At 48.3% G+C, this 25,854-nt stretch overlaps 2 protein-coding genes across 2 annotated transcripts in view; both read left to right on the top strand.

Annotated features, from left to right (window-relative positions):
* GRIN3A (glutamate ionotropic receptor NMDA type subunit 3A) overlaps positions 1-23,554 on the top strand; it is a 138,467-nt gene extending 114,913 nt beyond the window's left edge. Inside the window, exons 7-9 of the mRNA XM_036433158.2 lie at positions 12,344-12,508; positions 13,787-13,863; positions 19,181-23,554. Coding sequence (XP_036289051.1) covers positions 12,344-12,508; positions 13,787-13,863; positions 19,181-19,520 — 582 coding nt within the window. The 3' untranslated portion in view covers positions 19,521-23,554. The remainder of the gene's footprint in view (positions 1-12,343; positions 12,509-13,786; positions 13,864-19,180) is intronic.
* PPP3R2 (protein phosphatase 3 regulatory subunit B, beta) lies at positions 3,606-4,466 on the top strand. Its single transcript, XM_036433180.2, has one exon. It carries the CDS (start codon positions 3,633-3,635, stop codon positions 4,143-4,145), a length of 513 nt encoding a protein of 170 aa, XP_036289073.1. The 5' UTR covers positions 3,606-3,632; the 3' UTR covers positions 4,146-4,466.
* Positions 23,555-25,854: the final 2,300 nt, after the last annotated feature.

Genomic DNA, 25,854 nt, shown 5'->3' on the forward strand with positions numbered 1-25,854 from the left:
AAACAAGAAGATGGCTTATACAAGCCATTTACGCTTTAAATATTGAAGGAAAAAACAGTACTGTTTACTTTAAATGTGATGGAGGGTTCCTGGAGTAGGCAGACTGGAGACAGAAGGACAATTCGACAATTCTCATTGTGTTTTCCTCTCACCCCATATCATCACAAGGCTAGGGCGGCTCCTTTGTTGCTCCCTGGTTAGTAAGTTTGAATTCTGATACAATGAAAACGAATTCCAGCAAGTGCCCCATCACCTTGGCTAATGACCAAGTAAACAGATCTCACGGAACAAGGGTCTCCTCTTTTATACACCAGAGATGCTTGGGGCATAAATTATACTGTCAATAGTTCTTGCTTTTCCTCTGATTAAATTCAGTGAGCTCATGAACATTTATGAACGTTATTTATTTACTAGGCAGCTAAAAGGTGTGAACAGTGCTCAAACTGATTAGGACTATTGCAAGAGAGTCTTCCTCTTTTTTTAGATTTCCTTACACTGAATCTATGGGTGATCCATCACATGAAATAGGTCTCCTCCCTGATTATTCCCTGTGCTAAGTATTATAGTTGCCTCCAGGCTCGAGATTCCAGGCTTGAAGTAAACAAAGCATGAAAGTGTGTGAAGATTGCCATCTCGTGGCCATGATGTGAGACGTCACAAAATATCAGAAAGGAGAGGGCTTCCCTTCCTGCTGAAGGTCCAGGTTCCCTGTGCAGCTCCCAGAACGGCCATTAGGAGCCTCATTTTCACCGTCTTATTTTCCAATGTCAGCGACTTTTGCACATAACCATCTCATAATTCTTCATCTGAAAACTCTTGATAAAGAAAATAACTTGCTGAAATGGAGGGACCATCAGGCTCCTGATTTCTCCCACCACGCTCTGTCAACTCTTTTAATTTAGTTATTACAGTGAATGCCCAACGCTCCAGATGCCTCCACAGTGCAGTTTTGAACTGAAAGAGTAACAAAAACTTTTTTTCCATAGAAATGACTAAGATTAATCACCAAAGAAAAATTGAAAGAATGGCAGTGAGTCCCGTAATAATGCTGAACTAATATAAAGTTTATGAAATGGGGAATAATAGAGCTCAGCCTCACCTTGTTATGTCAGATCCAACATCTCATCACATCCTCTGTGAGGCAGGAGTAAGGCAAGTCTGGTTGCACACATTCAATGAAATGGCACCATCTTCCCAAGACTGTCTGTTCCCTCATTCCATTAGTTAACTCTTGAGATAATATTTCTCCTCTTACATAGCATTTCTATAGGCACTCCCTCATCTCACTCTTACAGTAGCCACATGCAGTTGACAAAGCAGGTGCAATTATTATCACAGTTGATAGATGAAAACTATGCCTACCCAGCAACCCGACTTGAAATACCCTCCATCACATTTAAAGTAAATAGTACTGTTTTTTCTGCCTCTGTTAGCTGTGCGCCTGTTAAAAGCTCACAGCTAACGGAAGCAGAGTGGAGCCTGGAGGGGTCTGTTTAATTCCTGTGCTCCCTCCACCACCTTTTTGGTGCCTCCTACTAACACACCCTATGAAAGGAATACACTTTCTAAAAGCTACTATGCTGATGACTCCTTTCTAAATGATGCCCATCAAGGTGCTAACGCTGGAGAAAGGCAGTGAAGACTCTGTACGAGTGGCTAATGGGCCAGTGGGAAGTTTGCAGTCAGTCTCAAGGAATGCTGGACTGGGGGAGTCAAAGGCAATGCTGGCAAAATGTTTAGAGCCGTGAGTGGCACACTGTAAACGGTATGTGGGGTGTGTTCATTAAAGGGACATAACAGCTGAAACCGGTGTGGCTCATGGATAGAGCATCAGTCTGCGGACTGAGCGTTCCAGGGTTTGATTCCGGTCAAGGGCATGTACATTGGTTGCGGGCACATCCCGGTAGGGTGTATGCGAGAGGCGGCTGGTCGATGTTTCTCTCTCATCGATGTTTCTGGCTCTCTGTCCCTCTCCCTTCCTCTCTGTAAAAAATCAGTAAAATACATTTTTAAAAAGAAAAAGAAAGGGACATACCATGCATGTAAGTGCCCAGTTTGCCAAGTATTCTTTCTCCACCAGCAGGGTAAATAATAATACAATTAGTAATAATAACCGTGAGGATAATGATGTATCATATTGGCTAACATCGGCTTTCATCCTCACACAAGTGTACAAAATATTGAATCGCTGACTGGATTTTACAGATGGGAAACTGAGGTTAAGCAACTTGTCCATTTTGATGCTGGATAAGATTTGATGCAGGATCATCCTATTTTATAATGGGTCTTTCTATCTGGTGGTGCTTCTTTTGGATCTAGTGAATTCAGCCAAGTGGGATAATAATTCCGTTATGAAATATTTGAGCCTCCAAAACTCTCCTTTTCTGTTAAACTGGCTGGATCCAGGGGTGAGGTACCCTGTGGCCTTGTGCCAGTTTCAGCATGGTTACCTGGAGGTGATCTTTCAGCTGAACTGATGCACAGAGAACAGGCCAGCATTTTTTAAACGAGGGAGGGTTTGCCCCCCTCACACTGATTGGGTGGCCTGGCCTGTTGTTCCTGCAGTGGGAGCACCTGATGTGCTCCTAAAGGAAGAAGGAATGCGAGGACATGTGATAGTCATCTTCACCTAGTAAAAGGACGCATCTGTTCAAGCGAAGGGGGAGGAAGTGAGATGGCCTAGGAGCCACCGTCGCTCTCAACAGGCAAAAGGCTGCACTGGGCACACAGTGCCCTGCAGGACGGCCACCCGGGCACCATCCAGCAGAGACAGGCACTGTGTGTGAGACGTGGATGCGAAGAAATAGGATGATGGAGACTCTACTCCTGGGAACTGCTGTCTTGAGAAAGGCCCGGGATCACGCACTGTGTGCATTCCCAGGAGCGCGATGAGCCCCGGGAGACATGGTGTGTGATGTGTGAGCAGTCTCCTACAAAGACGCTGGACCCCGGGGCCTGGAACGGGCCAGGGGCCAGGGACCAGGGCACCAAAGGATGTCCGTCCTGGCTTACCCTCTGGGAGAACTGAGGAATACGGAGTAGCATCCCGGTGTGGTGTATAGACTCATCTGGTCCTCACATGTGGCCTGTCAATAAGGAAGCCTAAGGAGCCTCCTGCAGTTCCCTCTGCCATGGGCACACTCAGGGGCACATGCTGTGTGTCCTTATCCATGCCCACCTCGTCCCCCCTGCGCAGCATCTGCCCCTCACAGCTTACTGTGTAAGGGAAAAGGGACCCTGGGGTGGTGAGAAGGTGAAACAATAGCCAGAGGACAGGGTTACTCAGAAACCTAGGGGAGGGATTACTCAGAAACCTAGGGGCACAGAGCAGGGAGAGGGGCGGGCAGCCCTGGCTCTCAGCTTCTTCTTCTCTGGGCTCACCCCCTCCTCCACGCCAAAGGTGTCCCCCCATCCCCTCTCCTCCACTCCCTTCTCTGTCACCACCCCCTCCTCGCCCCGCCCCGCCCCGCCCCCAGCGCCGCCTGTTTCCTGGTCTGGTTGGTGGAATCCCGGGCGCCACCCCACCCAGACCCCCACCCCCACCCCCAGCCTCCCTGGGCATAACGGTCCCCGCAGGAGCCGGGCGCCTTCCCTGCATCCCTGCCAGCCGGCCAGCCCGCCCGGCGCCCGCGATGGGGAACGAGGCGAGCTACCCGACAGAGATGGGCTGCCACTTCGACCACGACGAGATCAAGCGGCTGGGCAAGCGGTTCAAGAAGCTGGACGTGAACTCCTCGGGCGCCCTGAGCGCCAACGAGCTGCTGTCGCTGCCAGAGCTGTGGCACAACCCGCTGGCGAAGCGGGTGTTCGAGGTGTTCGACGCAGACGGCGACGGCCAGGTGGACTTCGAGGAGTTCGTGGCGGGCACCTCCCAGTTCAGCATCCGCAGCGACGAGGAGCAGAAGCTGCGCTTCGCCTTCAACATCTACGACATGGACAAGGACGGCTACATCTCCAACGGGGAGCTGTTCCAGGTGCTGAAGATGATGGTGGGCAACAACCTCAAGGACTGGGAGCTGCAGCAGGTGGTGGACAAGAGCATCATCATCCTGGACACGGACGGCGATGGCAGGCTCTCGTACGAGGAGTTCCGCGCCGCCGTGAGCAGCCTGGAGGTCCACAAGCAGCTGGTGGTGCAGGTGTGAGCTTTCGGGGGGAAGAGCGCCGCCCAGCGGTGACCTTGAGGTCTCTATCTCTTTCAAGGTCAGCTCAAGACTGCCCAGCCGCCACCACGGTCTTTCTGATTCCCTTGGAAGTGTCTCAATTTGTAAAGCCACATTTTTTTTTACACCAACCTCATAACCAACTCAGTGTCATTAACTCTTCTCATTTTGATTTGGGGGGAACACCTGAAGGAGCCTGGTGGGGAAGGAGGAGGAAATGGCTCTTATATACATATATATGTCTTTGTCTTTGTTTTGATTTGAAGACCAAATTATAAAGAGTGGAGATGAACTTTAAAAGTTAAAATATATATATATATATATATATATATATATATATGGAAAAAATCCCAGCCAGTGTGATTCAGTTGATTGAGCGGCGCCCCCTGCACCAGGAGGAGGTCACCAGCTCCATTCCCCGCAGGGCACTTGCTGGGGGTGTGAGCTCGATGCCTAGTAGGGGGCGTGCCAGAGACAGCCCATACTTTCTCTCTTCCTCTCCCTTCCTCTCTCTGAAGTCCATAAAAATATATTTTGAAGAAGAAATAGACACTGAGTGGCCAGATTATTATGATGATCTCTGAATGCATAATAATCTGGCTACTCAGTATACATCCTATATACTAATAAAAAGCTAATATGCAAATTTTTCCCTCAACCAGGAGTTCGACCAGCAGGCAGGCCGTCCAACTGCCCATGTCCCCTCCCCTGGCCAGGCTAGCCGGACTCACCCAGGGCCTCTAGTGTGTGTGTGTGTGTGTGTGTGTGTGTACACACACACACACACACACACACACACACACACACGTATACTGAGTGGCCAGATTAATGTGCATTCAGAGATCATAATAATCTGGCCATTCAGCGTATATGTATTTGTATATATCTTTGCTTTTGTACAGGTTTTTTTCATTTTCACTTATTGACTTTTATTGATTTGAGAGAGAGATTAATTTGTTGTAGCACTTATTTATGCATTCATTGGTCGATTTGTTGTTGTTAATTCTCATCCAAGGATATTTTTTCCATTGATCTTTACAGAGCGTGAAAATTAGAGAGGGGAGAGAGAGAAAGAGAGAGAGAGAGAGAGAGAGAGAGAGAGAGAGAGAGAGAGAGAGAGGAACATCAATGTGAGAGACACACATCTATTGGTTGCCTCCTTCACACGCCCTGACCAAACTGGGGGTTGAACTTGCAACCCAGGTACATACCCTTGACTGGAAATCAAACCCAAGACCCTTAAGGGCCAAGACTTTAACTACTGAGCAACACCAACCAGGTCCATTGGTTGATTCTTGTATGTGCTCTGACTGGGGATCGAACAAGCAACCTTGGCTTATCAGATAATAATCTAACCAACTGAGCTACCCAGCCAGGGCTCATGGATTTATCTGTAGGAAATATTTGTACACATCCGGTGTCCGGTGAACAGTTTTCATTTCCTTGTGGTGATTAAGTGTCTTTGACAGGTTTTTAGTTGTCCCATTGTAGCAACAGGGACACATATATTTCTCTTGCCTGGGTACCTTTTAATCAACTCTGTGGGCAACAGAAACCATCTTTCCCTTTCTCAGGCTGCAGCCCCCTAATGATGCATCTGGAAATCCCTGAGCATATGTAATGCTAGCCAGGATAACCTCTAAACAAAACATTATTTATATACTCTGCAATGTGCACCATAAAATACAGCAATTTTTAAATCATGACCAAGGGTTTGAAACATGTGGATTGCATTTTCACAGTTAACAGGATGAGGAAAAGTATTTCAGCTCTAGAGTGGCTGGAATTAAGCCAATAGCTCAATCAATCTACTTACTATAGTTACCCAAGGCCAGTGGTTGGCAAACTCAATAGTCAAAAGAGCCAAATATCCACAGTACAACAGCTGAAATTTCTTTTGAGAGTCAAATTTTTTAAGCTTAAACTATATAGGTAGGTGCATTGTTATTAACGTAGTTAGGGTACTCCTAAGCTGGCCTTGGCTAAAAACTCAAGGGGCCAAAGAGCTGCATGTGGCTCTTGAGCCGCAATTTGCCGACCACTGCCCTAGGCTGTGTGGCATTAACCTTGAACTGAGAGGCTGTTTCGAGTTTCAGCAACTGGAAAGACCTGGCTTTATATGGCTTTGGGGGAAGGAAGACTGTATATACTTCCAAGTTAGAATGCTTTGACTTTCCTCCCTGTTGCTGGTTGCCAACAAAATCTGTACAATTTTTTTTGTGTGTGTGTGGGAAGGAGGTGGAGGATAAGTAGTTACCATTCACTGAACCATTGTCCAAGATAGTTACATTTGTTGTATCATTTAATCCTCAGAGCAACACTGTGAGGTGAGTACCATCTCTCAATTTTACAGATGATGCTGTAGAGAGATCTAGAATCTTCTCCAAGGTCTCCCAGCTGGTTAGTGGCAAAGCAAGGACTTGAACCAGCCTTTCTGACCCCAAACACAGAGCTTTTCCCACTCACTGCGTTGTCTGCCCGTTTGGTGGTGCCTGTATTTACTGCCTCAAATTATTTCTGATCGTCATATTACTGAACTCAAATCAAGACTCAGTTTTCGGAAAAGAGGTGAATAGCTTGTCAGGGAAGTCCCACCTCTTTGGTATGCATACACACACACACACACACACACACACACACACACTGGCAAGGTGGTCTTAAATCATCTTCCGCCTTCATCACATCTTAAAAAATAGTGACAGTATTTAGATTAAACTGCTAACAGCAACCAGCATCCTTTGAGTCTATAAAGATCAGTAACAATATGTCCTCATGAATCCTGTATTAACCGCCTGTGTCTGCTCTCTACCATATGTTGCAATCCCCAAACCACTAGACACCTCTTTTGAAACACAGAAAAAAACATGGACCCAGAGCAGTTGGTTTATCCTCTAAGTTTATCATGCATTAGAAGAATTCTCAAGGAAAAACCTTCGAGGAATTTTCTTTTTTAATTACAAACTCCATTCTTCACTTACACTTTTGATCCTCTCCGTTAGCATGTAGAGTAGGTGGTTATTCTGGCTACCTTGTTCTACCTGTTTTGCATGACTTGAAAAGAAGAGGCCCTTTTCAAAGGAAACATCATAGCATTGAAAGGACACTAGCCATAAAGCTACTGTAGATCAACAGATTCCATCTAACAGCTCAGGGGCTAAATCCGACCCACAAATAAATTGTTTCGCTGTTAAGTTTTACATGGTGTTTATCCTCACAAATACTTTGTTTGCCAAAATCTTCAAGAAACGGAAGATTTTTTAAAAGTCAAAATTAGCATAAAGGAACGCAAACTATCCCAGGATGGGGTGGGTGGCCTTTTCTTGACTAAATTGCCTCTGAAGTGTGGGCTGAAATGAGGTCTCCCTGGAGAGACTTAGCAGGCCCCACTCTTCGGGACAAGAGCTCTAGATGGACTGGCGTGGTCATTCTTTTCAAAAATAAAACAGCTGGCCATAAAACATGTATCCCTACAAATGGTATATTTTTAACGACTGCAACAACAGAAGCGTTCCCATAACACAAACACAGCTGTATCACATTGCAAACTGCTGTCTAATAAAAGCTAAGGGGGAAATTTTAAAATGGAGAAACATTAATATGTTAGGAAAGGGGTTAATAGTTTTTCTCAAACTTTTCTGAAATGCGTAATTGGGCAAACAATATAAATATGATTCCGACAAAAAAAAAAAAAAGAGGGGGAAAAACAAGCATTGGAAACTAGCCTCACTGATTGGAGGCTATTCAAAACAGAAAGACAGGATTGATTATAGAGCAGGGTTACTGGAGGAGTGAGCATCCGTGACTGGGGCAGCACTGGGGGTGGCTGTCAGCAGTGGCTGCGGTCCACGCCACGTCAAAACAGTTATAGCATCTGACCTGGTAACCCCACCTGTTGCAATCTGGGGAATGGTTCCTTATTGATTAAACAGGTCAGTGAGATTGGATGGGCCAGGGTGAGCTTGGCAGGACTGAGGGAAGCCATCCATGACTGAGATCTGTCCCTGGCTAACTCCTGGGACCCTCTTCTGTCCTCGGCCTTTGGGAAGTGTGGGCTGTGAGCGCTCCACTGAAGCCACAGGTGAAGCAATGAAGAAAATAAAAAAAATAAAAAACACGCTTCTGTCTGCCTTTCTTCACTCTCATTATGCGGCTCTCGACATCATGAGGCTGGGCTGTTACTGCATCTCTGGGTGCGATGTTTCTTCTCATGTCACAACTGCAATCATCGTTTTGTCTGCCTCACTGAAATGCGTTTTAAAGATTTGACATTGAATATTCATTGCTCCTCTCCTCCTCCTTCCTCCGACCAGTGATACATGTGATACGTGTCAAGTGGAGTGGGTCCCACCTTATTCGAAAACAAGTTCTCTGGGGACTGCGGTGGGGGGGGGGGGGGGGGGGGGGGACAGGTGCATGTATCCCAGGCACAGCACGTTCACCTGGTCCTCAGGGGCGAGCGGCCGAACTGTGGCTGCAGCTGTGCATCACATCGCAATCAGGCTCAGGCACAATTCCTCTGGTGCTCACAGGCAGCTTACTGTGGGTTTTCAGCTCAGACGGTGAGTTTTGAATAAAAATATTGTTAGAGGGAATAAACAGAGCTCAGATGACCAGGGATCTGTCAACGGTGTTTGTTCGAAAGGCAACGTGGGTTTTGGCTGCAGACAGACCTGGGTCCACAACCTGGCTCCCCACTTATTAGCGGTGTGATCTTGGGTTGGTCCGTGATCGGCAAACCGAGGCTTTCGAGCCTCATGCAGCTTTTTGGCCCCTTGAGTATAGCTCTTCCACAAAATACCATGGCCCGGGCGAATCTATTTTGAAGACGTGGCATTAGAAGAAGCTTACGTTTAAAAAAAAAAATGGGCTCTCAAAAGAAATTTCAGTCGTTGTACTTCTGATCTTTGGCTCTACTAACTAATGAGTTTGCCGAGGTCATTAATCTCTATGAGCCTCAATTCCCTCATCTGTGAAATGGGGATGATAATGTACTTAATGGGGTTATTGCAAGATCATATCACCCATCTATGGTATCTGGTACACATATCAAATGCCCAGTTTTATAAAGTAGCCATTTCTATTGTGTGCATGTAAACAGAAATTTAAAGAAAGAGAGGTGTACATTAAGCTGGAAACAGCCTGTCTGTTACTGAGGTGGTAAGAGGAAAATGAGATGATTGGATGCCCACGGACACACAGAGGGAAGCCGTGTGTCTAAAGGCGAGATGACTCACTGTGGGTTACACTTTTCTTCTTCATCCTGGCAGCGCCTTGAAAGAAAGCAGTGCCAGTCTGTTTAGTGTTTTGCTGGACGGTTGATGATGTTCAAGTCCAAAGTGAATTGCCACAGTTAGCTCTTCACCCGGAGCAGTAATAACACACCGAATCCTTCTGTGATGGCTAGTTCCGGTATCCATTACAGCAGGTGCAGGCCAAAAGCTATTTCCAAACACATTTGCATATACTTTGCAGAGATGAAGTTAGACAATTGACACCACCTGTAGAGAGACATTCCGGGAAAGCTCCAGCACCTGTGTGGCCCTTGGGCCCCGTACACCTCCTCACAAAGCCCAGCATTCCTCTCCCGGGGGCTGGTTCCCGCTGGCATCCTTGGGTGGTCTGCCCAGTCTCCCTGCCTGTGTCTCAGCCTCCTGGGCCTGGACCCGCTCTGTGCCCCTGCTTACCTGTAGTCTTTCATTCACCAGGGATTTCAGAGCCTGTCTTTGAGCCTGAGCCACGGCCTGAAGTAGCGTCATGGAGGAAACCAGACCTGTGGCCCATGATTCACCAAAACCTGAGGTCTCCAAGCTCTGCCTGCCCCCTAGGCACACTTCCTGGAACACCCAGGAGGCCTAGCCATGCCTGAGCGTTCCCTTGCTGGCAGTTTCTCCCGGGTTGGGAGTGGAGGTGGGGAGAATGAAAGAAAGGAAAATCCCTTCAAGAGGATGGGAGGATCACCCCCATCAGTGAAATGAGCTGTTAAGAGGGTAGGCTCTGGCCGGCTGGTGTGGCTCTCTGGTGGAGTGTTGTTCCATGCACCCAGAAGTTGCTGGTTCGACTCCAGGTCAGGGCACATGCCCGAGTTTTGAGCTCAATCCCCAGTAAAGGGCATGCAGGAGGCAGCAGATTGATGTTGATGTTTCTACCTCTCTCCCTCTCCATCTCCGCAAAAATCAATAAAAACTTTAAAAAAAAAAAAAAGTGTAGGCTCTGGAACCAGACTGCCTGGGTTCAAACCCCAGCTCTAACCTTATTAGTTATGCAGCCTTGAACAAGTTACTTCACTCTTTTGTTCCTAAATGTCTTCGCCTATAAAATGGAGATAACAGGACCCACCTGATAGGTCATTATTAATATTAAACAAGTTGCTGCACTGATAAAGAGCTCAGAACTGTGCCTTCCACACGTTACTTATTAAATAAATATTGATGATAATGGTGATGACGACCAAAAGCCTCCAGCAAAGGGCTGACACCCGGCATCCCAGGGCTTGCCCTCCCACCCTACCCCTAAATCGCAATCCGTCTCACAACCCCCTCCATCACTGTGCCAGAGGGTCACGCCTTTCCTTTTTCATTTCCACCACCAGAAGCTTAGAATGAGGACTTTCCCAACTGAGCCTCTCTCCCTTCCTGCCTCTCTCGGTCTAAATCTTACCTCCCGAGTCAGCCTCCCCACAGAGTGCAGGGGGTGTGGGTCAGGTATCACAGGGGATGGCTGTTCGCTGCCTCCCCAGACTCAGGCTGGTTAAAGGCAAGGCCAAAACCCTCCTGTCTCCATCCTGTGGGACTCTGAAGAGCGCCTGGCATGCAGTGGGCACTCAGCCCATCAGAGGTCCATCCTCCTCCATGACTGACTCTTGCCATCGATGTCAGTGCTGAGTGACACCTGTTTGGTAGAGAACTCGGGCAGGTCCTCTTGGGTAGCACATGGAAATCACGTAGCCAAGTGCGGTCACATGTGGTGATTGTCCCTGTGGCTGCTGTAGCGGCAGCAGAGCCCAGGCTTTGGAGCAAAACAAACTTGGACTTGCAGACCAACTCTGGCACCTAAAACCTGCCGGGACCTCAGTTTCCTCAACTATACATGGCCATTATAATACCTTTCTCCAGGCAAAAGAGTAAGCAATCAACAGATAGCAGGTGCCTGCTCTTCCCCCTTCACGGCTGACTCATTTGGGGACCTGGCTCAATTTATCTTACTTCTCTGTGCCTAGGTTCTGCATCTGTAAAAAGAGTACCCGGAACTAGTTGATCTCTGTGTTTCCTGCCAGAGCTACGTTTCAGAATTTTTTAGTTCACCATCTTTTCCCCTGAAACCTTAATCTATGTCATGAGAGAGGTTCTTTTCTTTAAAAAAAAAAAAAAATTATATATATATATATATATATATATATATATATATATATATATATTGTATTGATTTTTTCAGAGAAGAAGGGAGAGGAAGAGAGAGTTAGAAATATTGATGAGAGAGAAACATTGATCAGCTGCCTCCTGCACACCCCCTACTGGGGATGTGCCCACAACCAAGGTGCATGCCCTTGACCGGAATCGAACCTGAGACCTTTCAGTCCGCAGGCTGATGTTCTATCCATTGAGCCAAACCGGTTAGGGCAGAGGTTCTTTTCTTGATAACTATTCCCCGTTTCAATATATCAAATTGTTTCACCCCTCGGACTCTCTCTCACTGCCTCTGTGGAGGCTGTAGCCTGGTCCAGACTCGGGACCTCTGCCCAAGTCCAGGGCCACTCATACCACAGGACCATGTGTGAGTGGCACCCTGGGACCTGCACTCCCTCCTGGCTGGACTGCTTCCACATTGCGGTGAGGTCCACAGGGCACGCAGCGCGGACAGACCCCGCATCCTTTGGGTCTAGGACAGGGGTGTCGAACTCAATCAGAGAAGGGGCCAAAATCTAAAATCCAGCCTAAATCGCGGGCCGAATGGTTTACTGAACAGTCATAAACTGTCATTGTGATGGAAACGCAGCGGAGTGCAGTGATGACAGCGCGGTGCGGGCCACATTGCAAGGCCTGGCGGGACGGATTTGGCCCGCGGGCCTTGTGTTTGACACCTGTGGTCTAGGATAAGAAGAATCTGCGTGCAAGAACGACCAGGTGCGGGTGGTCCGAATGGAGCTTCACCCCCACGGCCTCTCCTTTTCTATTTGGCCCCAGACGCTGCAGATGGGCATCCAGCACTTCTCCGGGCTCTTCGTGCTGCTCTGTGCCGGGCTGGGTCTGTCCATCCTGACAGCCATCGGCGAGCACATCGTGTACCGGCTGCTGCTGCCACGAATCAAGAACAAGTCGAGGCTGCAATACTGGCTCCACACCAGTCAGGTGAGTGCCAGGGCGTCTTGCTCCGATACTCCCAACGGTCAGAATTCCCAGAGGATCCAGAGCCCCACGTCAGACTGACAGTGACACACATTACCGGGAGAATTGAGGGGGTGTAGACACCCTCTGTGTGCGATTCAGTTCCCTCCATCCCCTTCAGTCACTGTCCCCTTCAGTGAAGCTCTCCCTTAGAGCCCCTTTCTTCTCTGTAACCCTCCACGGCGGCTCACAGTGGAAGCAACAGCATTGGGTTTTGTAAAGCCTCGTTTCACTTAATAGTGACAATCTGAAGAGATGTTGGGAAAGATTTTTTTTCCCCTGCGGATTCTTTTCATGCCAAAATTGAAACCCATTAAATGAGCTTGAAGGCCCTGGTTCTCTCTGCATTGTCAGTGGGACGGAAAATGGGGCCACTTTCGCCCCATTCATCTGTTTTGCTGACCACTTGGTTGTCAGAGTACTTTCTTTCCTAGGTAGCTTACTATCGCTGGATTGGTTACACTTGAGCCCTGTTTTCCTACCTTCATCCTGGGAAGTATTTGGTCTCTTAAGGAGAACGCCGGTCTGCCTGATGTGGCTCAGTGGTTGAGGGTCGACCCATGAACCAGAGGTCACTGGTTCGATTCCCAATCAGGGCGTATGGTGGGGGCTCTCTCATCAATGTTTGCATCTCTCTACTGCTCTCCCTTCCTCTCTCTAAAATCAATAAAGACATGTTTGTTTGTTTGTTTGTTTTTGTTTTTTAAAAGGGGGGGGGAGAACACAGATTAGTTTTGTTCTCAAGTGTTATTTCCTTCTTTGTTTTAGCTGCTGGGAAGTTCAGACTTCTTTTTCTTTTTCTTTTCTTTTCTTTTCTTTTTTTTTTATGCGGGCATCCTGGTATAGTTAACAACAGAGTTGGTATGAACCAGGCCCAGAATGCCAGCCAGCTTCCGGCTGCTGTTCTCCCAGCAGTGTCATGTGACTGGGGCAGACTTTTATTTATTTATTTTTTTACTCACCTTTACCAAGTGCCACACCTTCGTCACGACAGCTCTTCTATATATCACATGCCTTTCTAAGCTTCAAATTACTTTTTTCCCCTCCACACAGAATAACTTAGAATTCTTGTTCTCCTGAGATTTGGGGCTGAATGTTGATCAGTTTCAGGCACCTCTAGACATTTGTTTACAGAGGCCCAGGCTTGTGTTGGGGAGATACACCAATGAATCTCGAGCGGTGCTTTGACCCTGACTGGGCATTCCTAGTAACCTCTATGCGTGACTCTGTTCTCTCCGCCAGAGATTGCACAGAGCGCTAAACACGTCATTTGTAGAGGAAAAGCAGCCGCGTTTCAAGACTAAACGTGTGGATAAGAGGTAAGAAGAAACCAGGTTTTTCTTTAGATTTGTTCATGTAAAATGTTAGAGATGAACTGAGGCTCTATGCTCAACAACCTTTCAGACTAAACCATGGCTCTGAGGGCGGAGTCCTTTGCAAGAATTTCATACATCGGGCCTCTAGTGTATTAATAATTCAGATAGATTAGGGCCAAGTTGTTGCTAACCATAATTGGTAAAAGTAGATGTAGTTTCAAATAGAAATAATACAGATGGAAACCATATCTGCACATCTATGAACCCTGAATGGCAGCATAGGTTAAAAATGCAGGAATGGTCTCTAAAGTCGAGCAGCATGGGTCCAAATTTCACCTCAGACACTTACAACATGTGTGGCCTTGGACAAGGTATGTAGCCTCTCCATGCCTCAGTTTCCTCCGTGTGTGAAACTGAGCTAAAAACATACCTGCTCCCTACAGATGCTGTCAGCATTAAATGAGATAATACATGGAAAGCCCTGAAAATAAAGCTATTTTAGCAATCGCTCTTGTGTAAAAAATACATGTAATACAATCCATGGCTTCTGCAGGTAATTAATTCTCACGATATTGCCTCTGGGGCATGTTTTCATGCCCCACTCCATTCTAGCACTCCCAGGCGTTGAAATATGCAGCAGACGTGTTCTGCTTCATCCATTTCCTGGCATTCGTACAGCAAACTCCCCAGAAAAGAGCATCTCGTTACCAGGAGCTAACAAGCATTCAAGGCACAGATGACATTTGAGCATCAAAGCTTCACACCTTCCCCACATCCAACCCGGGGAAGGACGGTTGCCTGTTCCCTCGTGGTGGGTGGCTAAGGATGTCAGAAGCATCTAGGTCTGGCTCCTGGCTTGGCTGCCTACGTTTCTGGTTCATTCATATGCCAGGGGCCTCAGTGGAGGGCATTACCTGCCAGCAACTCTGTCATCGATGACAGATCCTGGGCTCAGAGCTAGGCCTTCTGGGTAATTTGGGAATCTGACATGCACTTCTGTAGTAGAAGACAAGGGAAGAGAGTGGAAAGCATGATTTGTTTTTCTTGTTTGCATCTCCTCTGATACCGCCGCAGTGCCCTTCTCTCCGGGAGGGCACTGTGGCGGTATCATTTCCGATTTCTCTTCCCAGTCAGCGAGCCGCCCCCCTGCCGCTCAGTCTGGGGTCTTCCTGTACCATAGACTGCAGCCCTGAGAGCAACAAGCTCTAGGCTGATGGGGTCACAGCTGTTCTGTGTCATACATGTTTCCTATAATTATTTTGACATAAATGTTTAACCAGAGGAACGCAGAAGGCACAGCAGTAAAGACATCATCTCATAATGATGAGGCATTTGTTTTCCAACCTCATAGAAGCAGGAAGCCCAGTGAGCCCAGTTCCAACAATGATGTGACTCTAAACACATCTCTTTCAGCTAAACTGAGGGCCAAATGTGTCTCTCACTCAGCTTACCCACTTTTCTTGGCAAATCCCCTTTCGGAACCCCTCGTTTTGAGAAGACCCTGAGGCAGAACACATCCTCGTGGGTTGTGTTGGGTCCACATTTCCTGTAACCAACACCCACCTGTAACCTTTCAAAGGCGAGGAGTGTTTGAGGTCCCACCGCTGCCGTGCACCTTCTGAATGGCCTAGTGCAGTGGTTGGCAAACTCAGTCAACAAAGCCAAATATCAAGAGTACAACGATTGAAATTTCTTTTGAGAGCTGAAAACTGACTTCTGTGCATGGGCCACGAAGTTTTAATTGCACTGTATGTGCACGCCCACCCGCACGTGGTATTTTGTGGAAAGAGCCACACTCAAGGGCTTCAACACACAAGATGGCCACCCCCATGTGGTCAAAGATGGCTGCCCCCATGTGGACACAAGATGGCCACCACAGATGGCCGGAAGGGGAGGGCAGTTGTGGATGATTAGGCCAGCAGAAGAGGGCATTTTGGGAGGGACCAGGCCTTCAAGGGGGGGCAGTTGTGAGCAATCAGGCCAGCAAGGGAGGACAGTTGTGGGGGGACCCAGGCCTGCAGGTGAGGCTAGTTGGGGGGAACCAGGCCTGCAGAGCAGAGGAGTTAGGGGAACCAGACCAGCAGGGAAGGACAGTTGGGGGTGACCAGGCCTGCAGGGGAGAGCAGTAAGGGGTGAACAGGCTAGCAGGGAGGACAGCTAGGGTGACTGGGCCAGCAGGGGAGGGCAGTTGGTGGGGACCAGGCCTGCAGGGGAGGGTAGTTGGGGACCAGGGCAGCAGGGGAGGGCAGTTTGGGGTGACCAGGCCAAAAGGGGAGGGCAGTTAGGGGAGACCAGGCCAGCAGGAGTGGGCAGTTGGTGGGGACCAGGCCTGCAAGGAAGGGCAGTTGGAAGGGACAAGGCCTGCAGGAGAGGGCAGTTAGATGTAACCAGGCCTGCAGAGGAGGGCTGTGGGGGGTGGGGGGACCAGCCTTGCAGGGAAGGGAAGTTGGGGGCAACCGGGCCTACAGGGGAGGGCAGTTGAGTGCGACCAGGCCAGCAAGGGCAAGCAGTTAGGGGTGACCAAGCAGGTAGACAGGTTGGAAGCCAGCCATCTTGGATTGTGAGAGGGTATGGGCCTAAATGGGCAGTCGGACATCCCTCAAGGAGTCCCAGATTGGAGAGGGTACAGGCTGGGCTGAGGGACACCTCTCTCCCCGTGCACAAATGTCATGCACTGGTCCTCTAGTCCTACCTACTAAAGAGGAATGTGCTAATTGACTGCCATGCCCTCAAAGATGGCGGCACCCACAGCCACAAGATGGTGGTACCCAGTTCCCTCAGTTCCGCTGGGGTGGCAGGCATGCAGCAAGGCTGGGCCTGCCCAGCTCACCTGCCTCCAGAGTCCCCCAGTCCCTTTAGGCCCCCAACCACCAAGGGCCACCCGAGACTCAGGTAACCAGGGCCAGCCGAGGCTTACGCTGCCAGCAGTGGCAGCAGCAGAGGTGTGATGGGCCTCTCCTTCCCCTGATCTCTGGGTCACCTTCTGCCCCTGAGGGCTCCTGGGCTGTGAGAGAAGGCAGACCAGACTGAGGGAACCCCCGCCAGTGCATGAATTTTCATGCACTGGGCCTCTACTTGATAAATAAATGGATTACTAACGTGTGTGTTTGAGGAAAGGCTGGGAAGAATTTTAAGCCATAGTCTAAAAGTTTATGTTGTTTCTATTTTTATTTAAAGCAGGAAAAAAAAAAAAGTGGATGTTGCAAGAGAATTTACAATATATAGTAAATTTATTTACATATATATTGGTTTCCTTTACCATGTGATTTCATGTAAGTTTTGGTCTCTCCTTCACCCCACTGGGTTTCTTTTCCCTTTCCTCTCACTCCAAGCTACACAAAAATTGTAAACCATATAACACACATTGCAAATAAGATTGTTTTGAAATTATTCAAACTCAATAGAAAATCAGTTGAATAAAATTTTTAAAGAGAAACATAGGCTAGAAGGAGAATTATAACCACATCTCTGATCCAGGTATAAGTGGGTTCAGTATAGAATTTTTACCCAGGCCAGCATACATGAGAGGTAAGGTCTAGCACCCCCTGCTCATGTATATGAGACTTAAACTATGAGAAATGTTAAAGAACTACAGGGTGGTTTGGAATGTGTTTGTGTGTTTTAATAGCTTGGAGCATGTAGCAGTTAATTTTTACTGTAAGAAATTATCTCAATACTTAATGTGTTTAAACAACAGTGAGTTGCTTATGAATCTATGAAATTTGGTTGATCTTGGCTGCATTTGCTCACATGTCTGCAGCCAGCCTGTGGGGCGGTGGGGCGGGGAGGGGGGGGGGGCGGGGGAGAGGGGGCAGCTCATGGCTGGCACTGTCTGTGATGGCCTTGGCTGGGCCACCTGGGAAGACTGGGACTCTTTCCCATGGTCTGCTGCCATCTAGTGGACTAGTCTGGACTTGCTCACGTGGCAGCAGCGGTTCTGAGAGACAGTGGAAGTGTGTGAGGTTTCTTAAAAGTTTGGGCGTGGAACTTCTGTCACTTTCTCTTGCCCAGAACAGTCAGGAGACTGGACCAAATTCAAAGGGGAGGGATGAAAGGAAGAACAAAGGATTGTGACCACTTTTGCCATCTACCAGAGAGGGAAATAAAATGGAATCATCCTATGAAGTCATTCGTGTAACTGAATCAAGACTTTGTTATCCCTCCACCTGCAGGTCCTCTCCTCCTCTTCCTGGCAAGTGAGAGTCCAGGCATAAAGTCTCCCTTTAGTTATACAGATAGGGACCAAGGCACAAGGACCAGAGAGAGCGTTTTTATTTTGTTTGGCCCTGTGGAAGATTGCGAAAGTGGTCCTCTCCTCCTCTTTCCTCCTCTTCTTCTTCTCCTCCCCCTCCCCCTCCCGCCTTCTCCTTCCCTCCTCCTACACTTCCTATTTCTCCTTCTCCTCCCTTCTCCTCCACCCCTCTTCCTCCTCCTTCTCCTTCTCTCCCTCCTTGTCCTCTTCCTCCTCCTCCAACAAGGCTGAAAGAAATCAGCAGCTTTGCTGCTTGGATTCTAATCTGTTATTATAGCAAGAAGCTCTTCTCATTGCATTTACTGTCAAAGTGTTTCAAAAACCAGATCCTCTCCTTCCATGCCTGGCCGGCAGTGACTCGCTGGCCGTCTGCGGCCATCCCTCTGAGATGGTGGTGGGCGGTTCGACACGACCCTGATATAGCGTTGGAGTCTGTTTCTATTTGACTTTCATTATCCAGGCCAGAACTTGAGGCTTTCTTGTGTTTCGCTTCTGCTGTTGTTGATGATGGTATTGTTGTTAAGCTGTCAGTCCCATCGCACATAAAGTCATCCCTGTGATGGGAAATGTTTTGCTGAAACCTGCAACGAATAGGCTTTTATTCTCAAACTCAAGCAGTAAACATCAGGTGGTCCTGCGGGCCGACAGGTGAGTCATATTATAGTACCTAGCCTGAGGCGCATGCATAGAGTCTCACAGCTGAAGAAACTGATTCCTGCTTTTCCTAAAGCTCTGTCTTTCTAGCCACAGACCCTTTCAAGGCAGTGCTGATCTCTGAGCTGTTCGGGCAGAAAGGGGCTAAAAAGGCAGCTAAGGTTCTTGTGTGGGAATGTGCCATCAGCCCTCCAGCGCATACACCCATTCCGGTTTCAGGAAAGCAAAAGACTTGCTAAGACCTGGACCTTCAGCGGTATCGGCTTTTTTAATCCCCTTGGTGTGAGCAAGCAGGCGGTCTGTCCACTGCTTCGTTCTCGCATTTCTGAATGTGTCCCCAGCCCTATGGCATCCACCCAGGAAGCGGCTCGCAGATGGGAAGTGGCGTGGAAGGTCAGCCTCTTTGTTTCCTAGGTCCAACGTGGGACCCCGTCAGCTCTCCGTGTGGAATACTGCCCATCAGAGTCACGACATCCCACGAAAATACATCTTCAGTGAGGAGGGAGGACAGAACCCGCCGGGCCTGGGGCCCCCCCAGGACATCCCCCTCCCTCCACGGAGGAGAGAGCTCCCCGCCTCGCTGACCACCAACGGGAAGGCAGACTCGCTGCAGGGAGCGCGGACCTCGGTGATGCAGGAGCTGGTGGAGCTGGAGAAGCAGATCCAGGTGATCCGGCAGGAGCTGCAGCTGGCCGTGAACAGGAAGGCGGAGCTGGAGGAGTACCAGAGGGCGCGCCGGACTCGGGAGTTCTAGGCGGCCACGCTGCGCCCCCTCGGCCCCTGGCCTTCCTCGGAGCCCTGGGGACACCCGGGGATGCTCCTTTGTAACCACTGATGAAGGTATGGGGGACTGAGGTCTGGGTCTTAGAGGTCAAGTCCGGCCTGTCCGGCAGCAGCTCTTCCCACGCTCACCCTCTAGGTGTCCAGGGTAGCAGCCTTCCAGGGCAGGAATCTAACTAGTCAGGAGCGAGCTCTGGGCAAGGGATCTGCGAATAACAGACAATCCCAGCTCCGCTAGCCCCCGACCTGGTGCCACAGGGCTACTGGTTTTCAGCTCTTTTCTCTGCACTGACAAGGGATGCAAATTCGTTACTCATTCCCTTGTCTTACTGGGTGGCTGGTTTTATTCTCAGTATAGAGCAGGGTTGGCAGGGTTGTGGTTTTTGATACAACTCCCCGATCTAGATTTGTTCCTGCTTTCTGAGTGGGGGACAGGGTCAGGGCTAGAGAAGCTAAGGGCAGCGAAGTGGGCGTTTCCAGACATTGGCTTGAGCTCATCCGTATTGCAGCTGGCCCCGGCTTGATTGGATCCCGTAGAGCCTCGTTTCTCTGAAGGTCCGAGCTCTCTGGCACCATCCTGACATTTAGTAAGGAATATGTCTACATGCCATTACGAATGGGGACAGGGATGAGGTGAGCAGGGACAGAGGACAGGCCAACGAGGCGTTGAAAACAGGCGCCGTGCTTCTAGAACAAAAGCTCTGGGCCAGAAAGGCGATTTGGCTGAGAAATGAACAGGGCTGTCCTTCTAGCCCAGCTCCGCATCTCCACAGCAGTGCGTGCCTTCTGTAGAGGAGAGAGGAAAACAGAGCAAGGATGTGGCCTTTGGATGCAGCCAGGGGGTTAGTGAAAGTGTTCCACAGACCATATATGAGGCCGTTCAGATCAGCAGTCACTTGGCCCTTAGATCTTCAAACCCCACGTGTGAGCCTCAGGCTTATGAACATCACAGGCTACACCATCCAGAAATGAGCCCTGTGCTTTTCATTATCCGTGTTGATAAAAAGCAAGTGAGTCTCCCAGCCTCACTCCCGCTTTTCTTTGAGGAGCTGTGAATAGGTTTGGTCCCTCCAGTTCTCTCCCAGTCCTCATCTAATGCTCTTAAAAGATTGCTGTCAAAAAAAAAAAAAAAAAAATTGCTCTCAGTAGCCTGGCATCCCTTTCCCAGTGTGCAACTGCATGGACATGCAGGGAGGTGAAGACATGTGGGAACTAGAGAATGTAATGCCCCATGTGAGTGTAGACAGGAATCAGGAACTCGTTAGAATGCTGGACCCTTCCCCAGAGGATGGGTGGGGACAGGGGAGAGAATGGAGGGGAGCTCAGAAACCTGCTAACCCGCACCCCCAGGTGACTGACATGGGTGGTCCGAAAGTTAGAAACACTAAAAGTGTGGCAGTCCTAGGCAATGGGGGGAGTGAGAAGAGCCTTTCTGAGAGGATGTATTGTTTTAAAATCTCTATTGTTGAGTTTTACATCTGTCCCCTTTTCTTTCCCATTGACCCCTTATAGCCTGCCCCTGTGGGCGCCCCCCCCCCCCCCACTGCCTCAGGCCTCCACCCACCTATTGGCTGTGTCCTTGGGTTATGTAAATGTGCATACAAATTCTTTGTTTGATCTCTTCTCCCCCACCCACCCTCCCTCACCTTCCCTCTGAGATTTGACAGTCTGTGTGTGTGTTTTATGAAAACTTCAGCACACACCTGACTCACCCTCCGTTCAGGCCCTCCCACCTGCCAGGTACCATTTAGGACTAGGCTTCCTTGTGTTTCAATGATTTATCTTCTCAGTGCTCTTTGTTGCACGCTGATCTATTTGAAGGCCAGTGAGTTTGCAGCTCTGAGTCAAGCCCTGGTGCCCTGTAACAGCTGCCCCTCATAGGGAAGGCATAGCCTACTTTTTGAATGGAATCCCTGCATTGCCACTAAGAGCTACCCAGTCTCCCAGGGAAAGACAGCATCCTAAGCTGTAATTAGATCACACTTCAGTTAATTGTCTGAGAAAACCCAGGGGTGGATGTAGGCAGAGATGCTAATGAAGGAGATGGGAGGATTCTTGTTAGACTCCATCCATCTCACAGATCGAACAGTTTAGCGGGGAGGGGGGGAGCAGGTGAGCCGTGGAAGCAGGACAGCTCTGCTTTGAAACTCCCTATCTCCACGCCCCCCCCCCCCCCCCCCCCAATTCTCATCCCAGGCCCAGAAGTAGGTTTGCAGCTGCCTTTGAAAGATTATGCCCCTTAGCCCTGCCCGCCCACCCGCACCAGCTGGGACACTGTAGACGCAGCTCTGTGCAGCCTGACCTCTGAGTAGCCCGGATGTACAGGTGTACCTCAACTCACGTAACAGCCATGCTCCTAATGTTGTATGGACATTTTTATAATTCAGCTCATCTCCTGACTGTACTTGAGAAGCTGGCTACTTAAAGGAACCCAGAGGTGAATTCTTTTGTAAAGAATCCTTTTGTAATGCAACTAATTGTCCCTTACTGTATCTGTTTTGTAAGTTTGGATTTTTGTATATTGGGTTTACCTTAAGCTTCTCTACTGAGGCATTGTGAGCAGGGTGATGGCGTGGCAGGCCGCCCTGCCTCTCCACAGAGCAGATGGCCTGTGCACAGCTCCTGGGGTGTCCCCTGAGCAATTGCTTGGCCAGAGCTGGGGCCTGCATGCGGCAGTCAGCAGCAGGGAGGGGCTGGCAGCAGGCTCACTGCCATCAGCTCTGCCTGAGATGCCTCTGGGTCTGGGTACAGAAAAACAAAGCATCTTTGCTTGTGGTGAAATGAAGCAGTCTTCATACTTCGTAGTGATTATTTTTATCGGCAGTGATTGAACAGTGTTTTGCAATTTGTGAAACAGTGTGCTGTGTTTTGTAAAACGATTTCATGAAACGGTGGGTGCTTTGGAAACCCTCCTTTCTGTTCTGCTCCACCTGTTCCATGCCCCAGGCTCCGAACACGAGACCAGTCCTCAGGCGGAGGCGGTGTGGCTAAAGGTGTAAAGCAGGCTGCTGCTTTCCTCCTCTTGTGGGCTCTTAGGAGATTGGGATGGCCAGTCTTTCCAAGCCCTGGCATTGGTAAACCTGAGATATGGCATGATGTCGCACACCCCCACCGTTTTCCAAGGCATTCCTGGCACAGGAAGCGCACAGTAAAGCATCTGTGCTTTACTGAGAACAGATCGTTCGTGTACATAGTAGTCAGGGCCTGTGAGTGGGGATGCTTCGAGGTAGAAAACAAGGGATTCTTCCTACAGTGAGAGACAAGTTGGGAGAGTGTCCGGGACAGACAGACAAGTGAGGCAGCTACAGGGGCCAGTCAGTTGAGGTCTTTAATGTGCCTGGAGGTGACTCTCTTCATTACTCATGGATCTTGCTGTCCCACCAGCTCTGTAAGGATCTGCAGCTTCCATGCCAACCGGACAAGTGGTAAGTGGAGCCACTACCAAGAACAGCTTTGCTACATGGGCAGCAAGCTTCTCAGGGTTGGTGGGGGTCTGTCAGAGCCTTGTAGCTAGCGAGCACATCTGGGTGTAGAGAGAGAAGGAAGAGGAAGGAAATGACTTAAGAGCCTCTCTTCCTCCCAACTCAGATGTTTGATCAGGAAACCAGGAAACCCAACTAGTCTCCAGAATAAACTGCTTTCTAGTCATCAAAACCACTTCACCGCCTTCACTGTTTAGTTGTTCCTTCCGTCACCCACCGACGCCATCCATTGAATCCAGGATTCCCTCACTTTTAGTTTAGTTCTTAATCGTTTTATGAAAATAATGTACTTAAAAGTATTTTCTTAAGGTTTGTATGAGTGTTTGCATTGTGTGTTCATTTTAATGTGTTTGCGATCGCTCCGCTCCAGGAAGACCTGCGATGCTGTCTTGTGAGCATGACGTGAACAGGCTGCTTTGCTCCGGCCACTTTTCTTGTACAACCACGTGGGTGGAGGAGATGTCCTCCAGTCTTTTCCATCTTTAGTTTCTATGACTGTGGAATAAACGTTCAGATAGAGACTTCACTTTCGAGTGGACTGCTGACGTTGTCTTTGGAGAGTCAAATGTTGCTGTTACCAACGCTTTCCGGACACATGAACTCTGGACCTAGTCCAGAGTGGGTACACTAGACCTCTAGCTTACAGATGGAAAAACTAGGGGTCAGGGGATTTTACACATTGCCAAGGTCACACAGCTGTGACAGTAGTAGCGGAAATTCTTATGTAGGCAGTGCTGTTTCCAGAACAAGCATACTGAATCGTCAGGATTCTGATTGTTGCCTTACAATATCTTCTTTTTCCTAGGAGCCCCCTGTCTTTCTGCAATATCACCCCAGTCCCTGCCTCAGCCTGGCCCCAGCTCCACAGAGAGAAGCGAGGATGGTAAAGGCACCTGCACTAGTCCATTGTCAACACTGTAGTCCTCGAGTCTCACAGAAACAGTTTTAGGCAAATCTTTTTGCTTCCTAGTTCAATCAAGACCTCGTATAAACACAGCTGCAAAGAGCTCAGCAGTCCTGCAGTGTCAGGCATCTTGCTGCCTCTGACAACTCAGGCAGTTTCAGTTGCTGGCAAACTTGCCGTCACGAATCCCAAGCTGGATGCATTCTTCACACACATTCTTTTGGCATATCCCTAAGTCAAATCTCAGTAAAACACAGACCTACTATAACCTAATTCAGCCACCAAGTTAACCAAGGATTTTTGCATCAGTCAGTCAGTCAGTCATTTTTTGGATGATTTTGAGCCAGGCATTGGCGCCAGCTGCTGGAGATGGAAAAATAAAAAAGCAGATTCCAAATCTCGTGGAACTCAGTCTATTGGGGAGATCAATCTTGCAAAACAACATGACAGGGACTTTGACAAAGATATGCACATCAGGTGCTATGGGAACAAAGAAAACATTTCTGTGTAGAGTGCATGTGTGCACATGTGTGTGTGTGGTAGACGATCACAGAAATCCTCCATCCTGGTAAAAGAAACGTATACAAACCTGGGAAACTACAGCAATCAGACAGCTCAGGAACATCAAATAGTTCAATATGACAAAGTACAGGTGAGTGGCAAGTTATAAGGACAGGAAAGAGAAATGCAGAGACAAGATCACTGTGCTAAATGGGATTTATATCCAAAGACTGTAAGAACCATTAGATTTTAATCAGAAGAGGGACATATTTAAAAGATTGATGTTTCTAACTCTCTACCCTTCTCCCTTCCTCACTGTAAGAAAACAATAAAATATGTATTTTTTAAAAATAATAAAAATAAAAGATCAGAATCCTCACCGCTGGGTGGAACTGGCTGTCAGTCACATGCATTTAGTTTGTAGGGCGATGTTTTGAAATGACTTAGCCATGACATCATTTAATCAGTACTGATGGGACTCAGACAAACATAGACAAATACATATGGTCTAGATTCCAAACATGTCATTTTTTCCCCCTAGAAATAGGAGGAAAAAAATGTAGAAGAAAAACTGACCCCCTCAATTTCTTTATCACAATACAAGTTAATATTTAGCACAGTGCCTGGCTCCTGCCTGTTATAAACAGTTAATATCTAAACCCAAACCACTTGCTGCCTAAGTAGTCTATTTGTACCCAAACCAACAGTGTGATGCCCAGGATTGCCCTCAAAGCACAGAGCAGCCAACTAAAGTGCTGACTGCACATGCATTGTGTCCAGCACAGGACTTGACCCCAAGGTGGCTGAGTGTCTACATGTTGTGTTGGGATAGGAAGGTGAGGGGATCGAGGGACCGTGACCTCTTTGGTGATACTGTAAGATTCCCCAGTTAAACCCAACCTACATGACTGAAATCCATCACAAGTTTTGCTCATTATAGGTAGTGACCACAAAAGGACTGGCCTTATCCTCCTCCTAGGACAGGTGATGATCCAGAAAGAATCCATTTTATGCAACCCTTTGCCAGAGATTTATGATTTCTGCTTGCCTGGTTACAATAAAACTTAAGATTCAAGAACCTGCAACTTTAAGAACTACCTGGAAAACAAGTCACAATCTGTTACCCAACAGTGAGCTGTGAAAGAGAACCCAGAACAGTCAAATAAACCATCTTTTAGGCACCATCTCAGAACAGAGCCAATAAAACCACCAGGAGTAAGTACTTCAATTAACCAAATAAATAAATAACTTAATCACAGTAAGCCCCTTAATCTAAATTAATAATTTCTGTTCAACAGAATTCAATTCTATAACAGCAGGTATAAATCAACTAATAATGGCAAATACAAAGTTTCAAATAAAGACATAAAAGCAATCTGAATCCTGCTTTATTGAAGCTTGTGGAAAATAAAAAGTCCTAC

Source organism: Pipistrellus kuhlii, unplaced genomic scaffold (genome assembly GCF_014108245.1).
Source record: "Pipistrellus kuhlii isolate mPipKuh1 unplaced genomic scaffold, mPipKuh1.p scaffold_m20_p_12, whole genome shotgun sequence".
NCBI lineage: Eukaryota > Metazoa > Chordata > Mammalia > Chiroptera > Vespertilionidae > Pipistrellus > Pipistrellus kuhlii.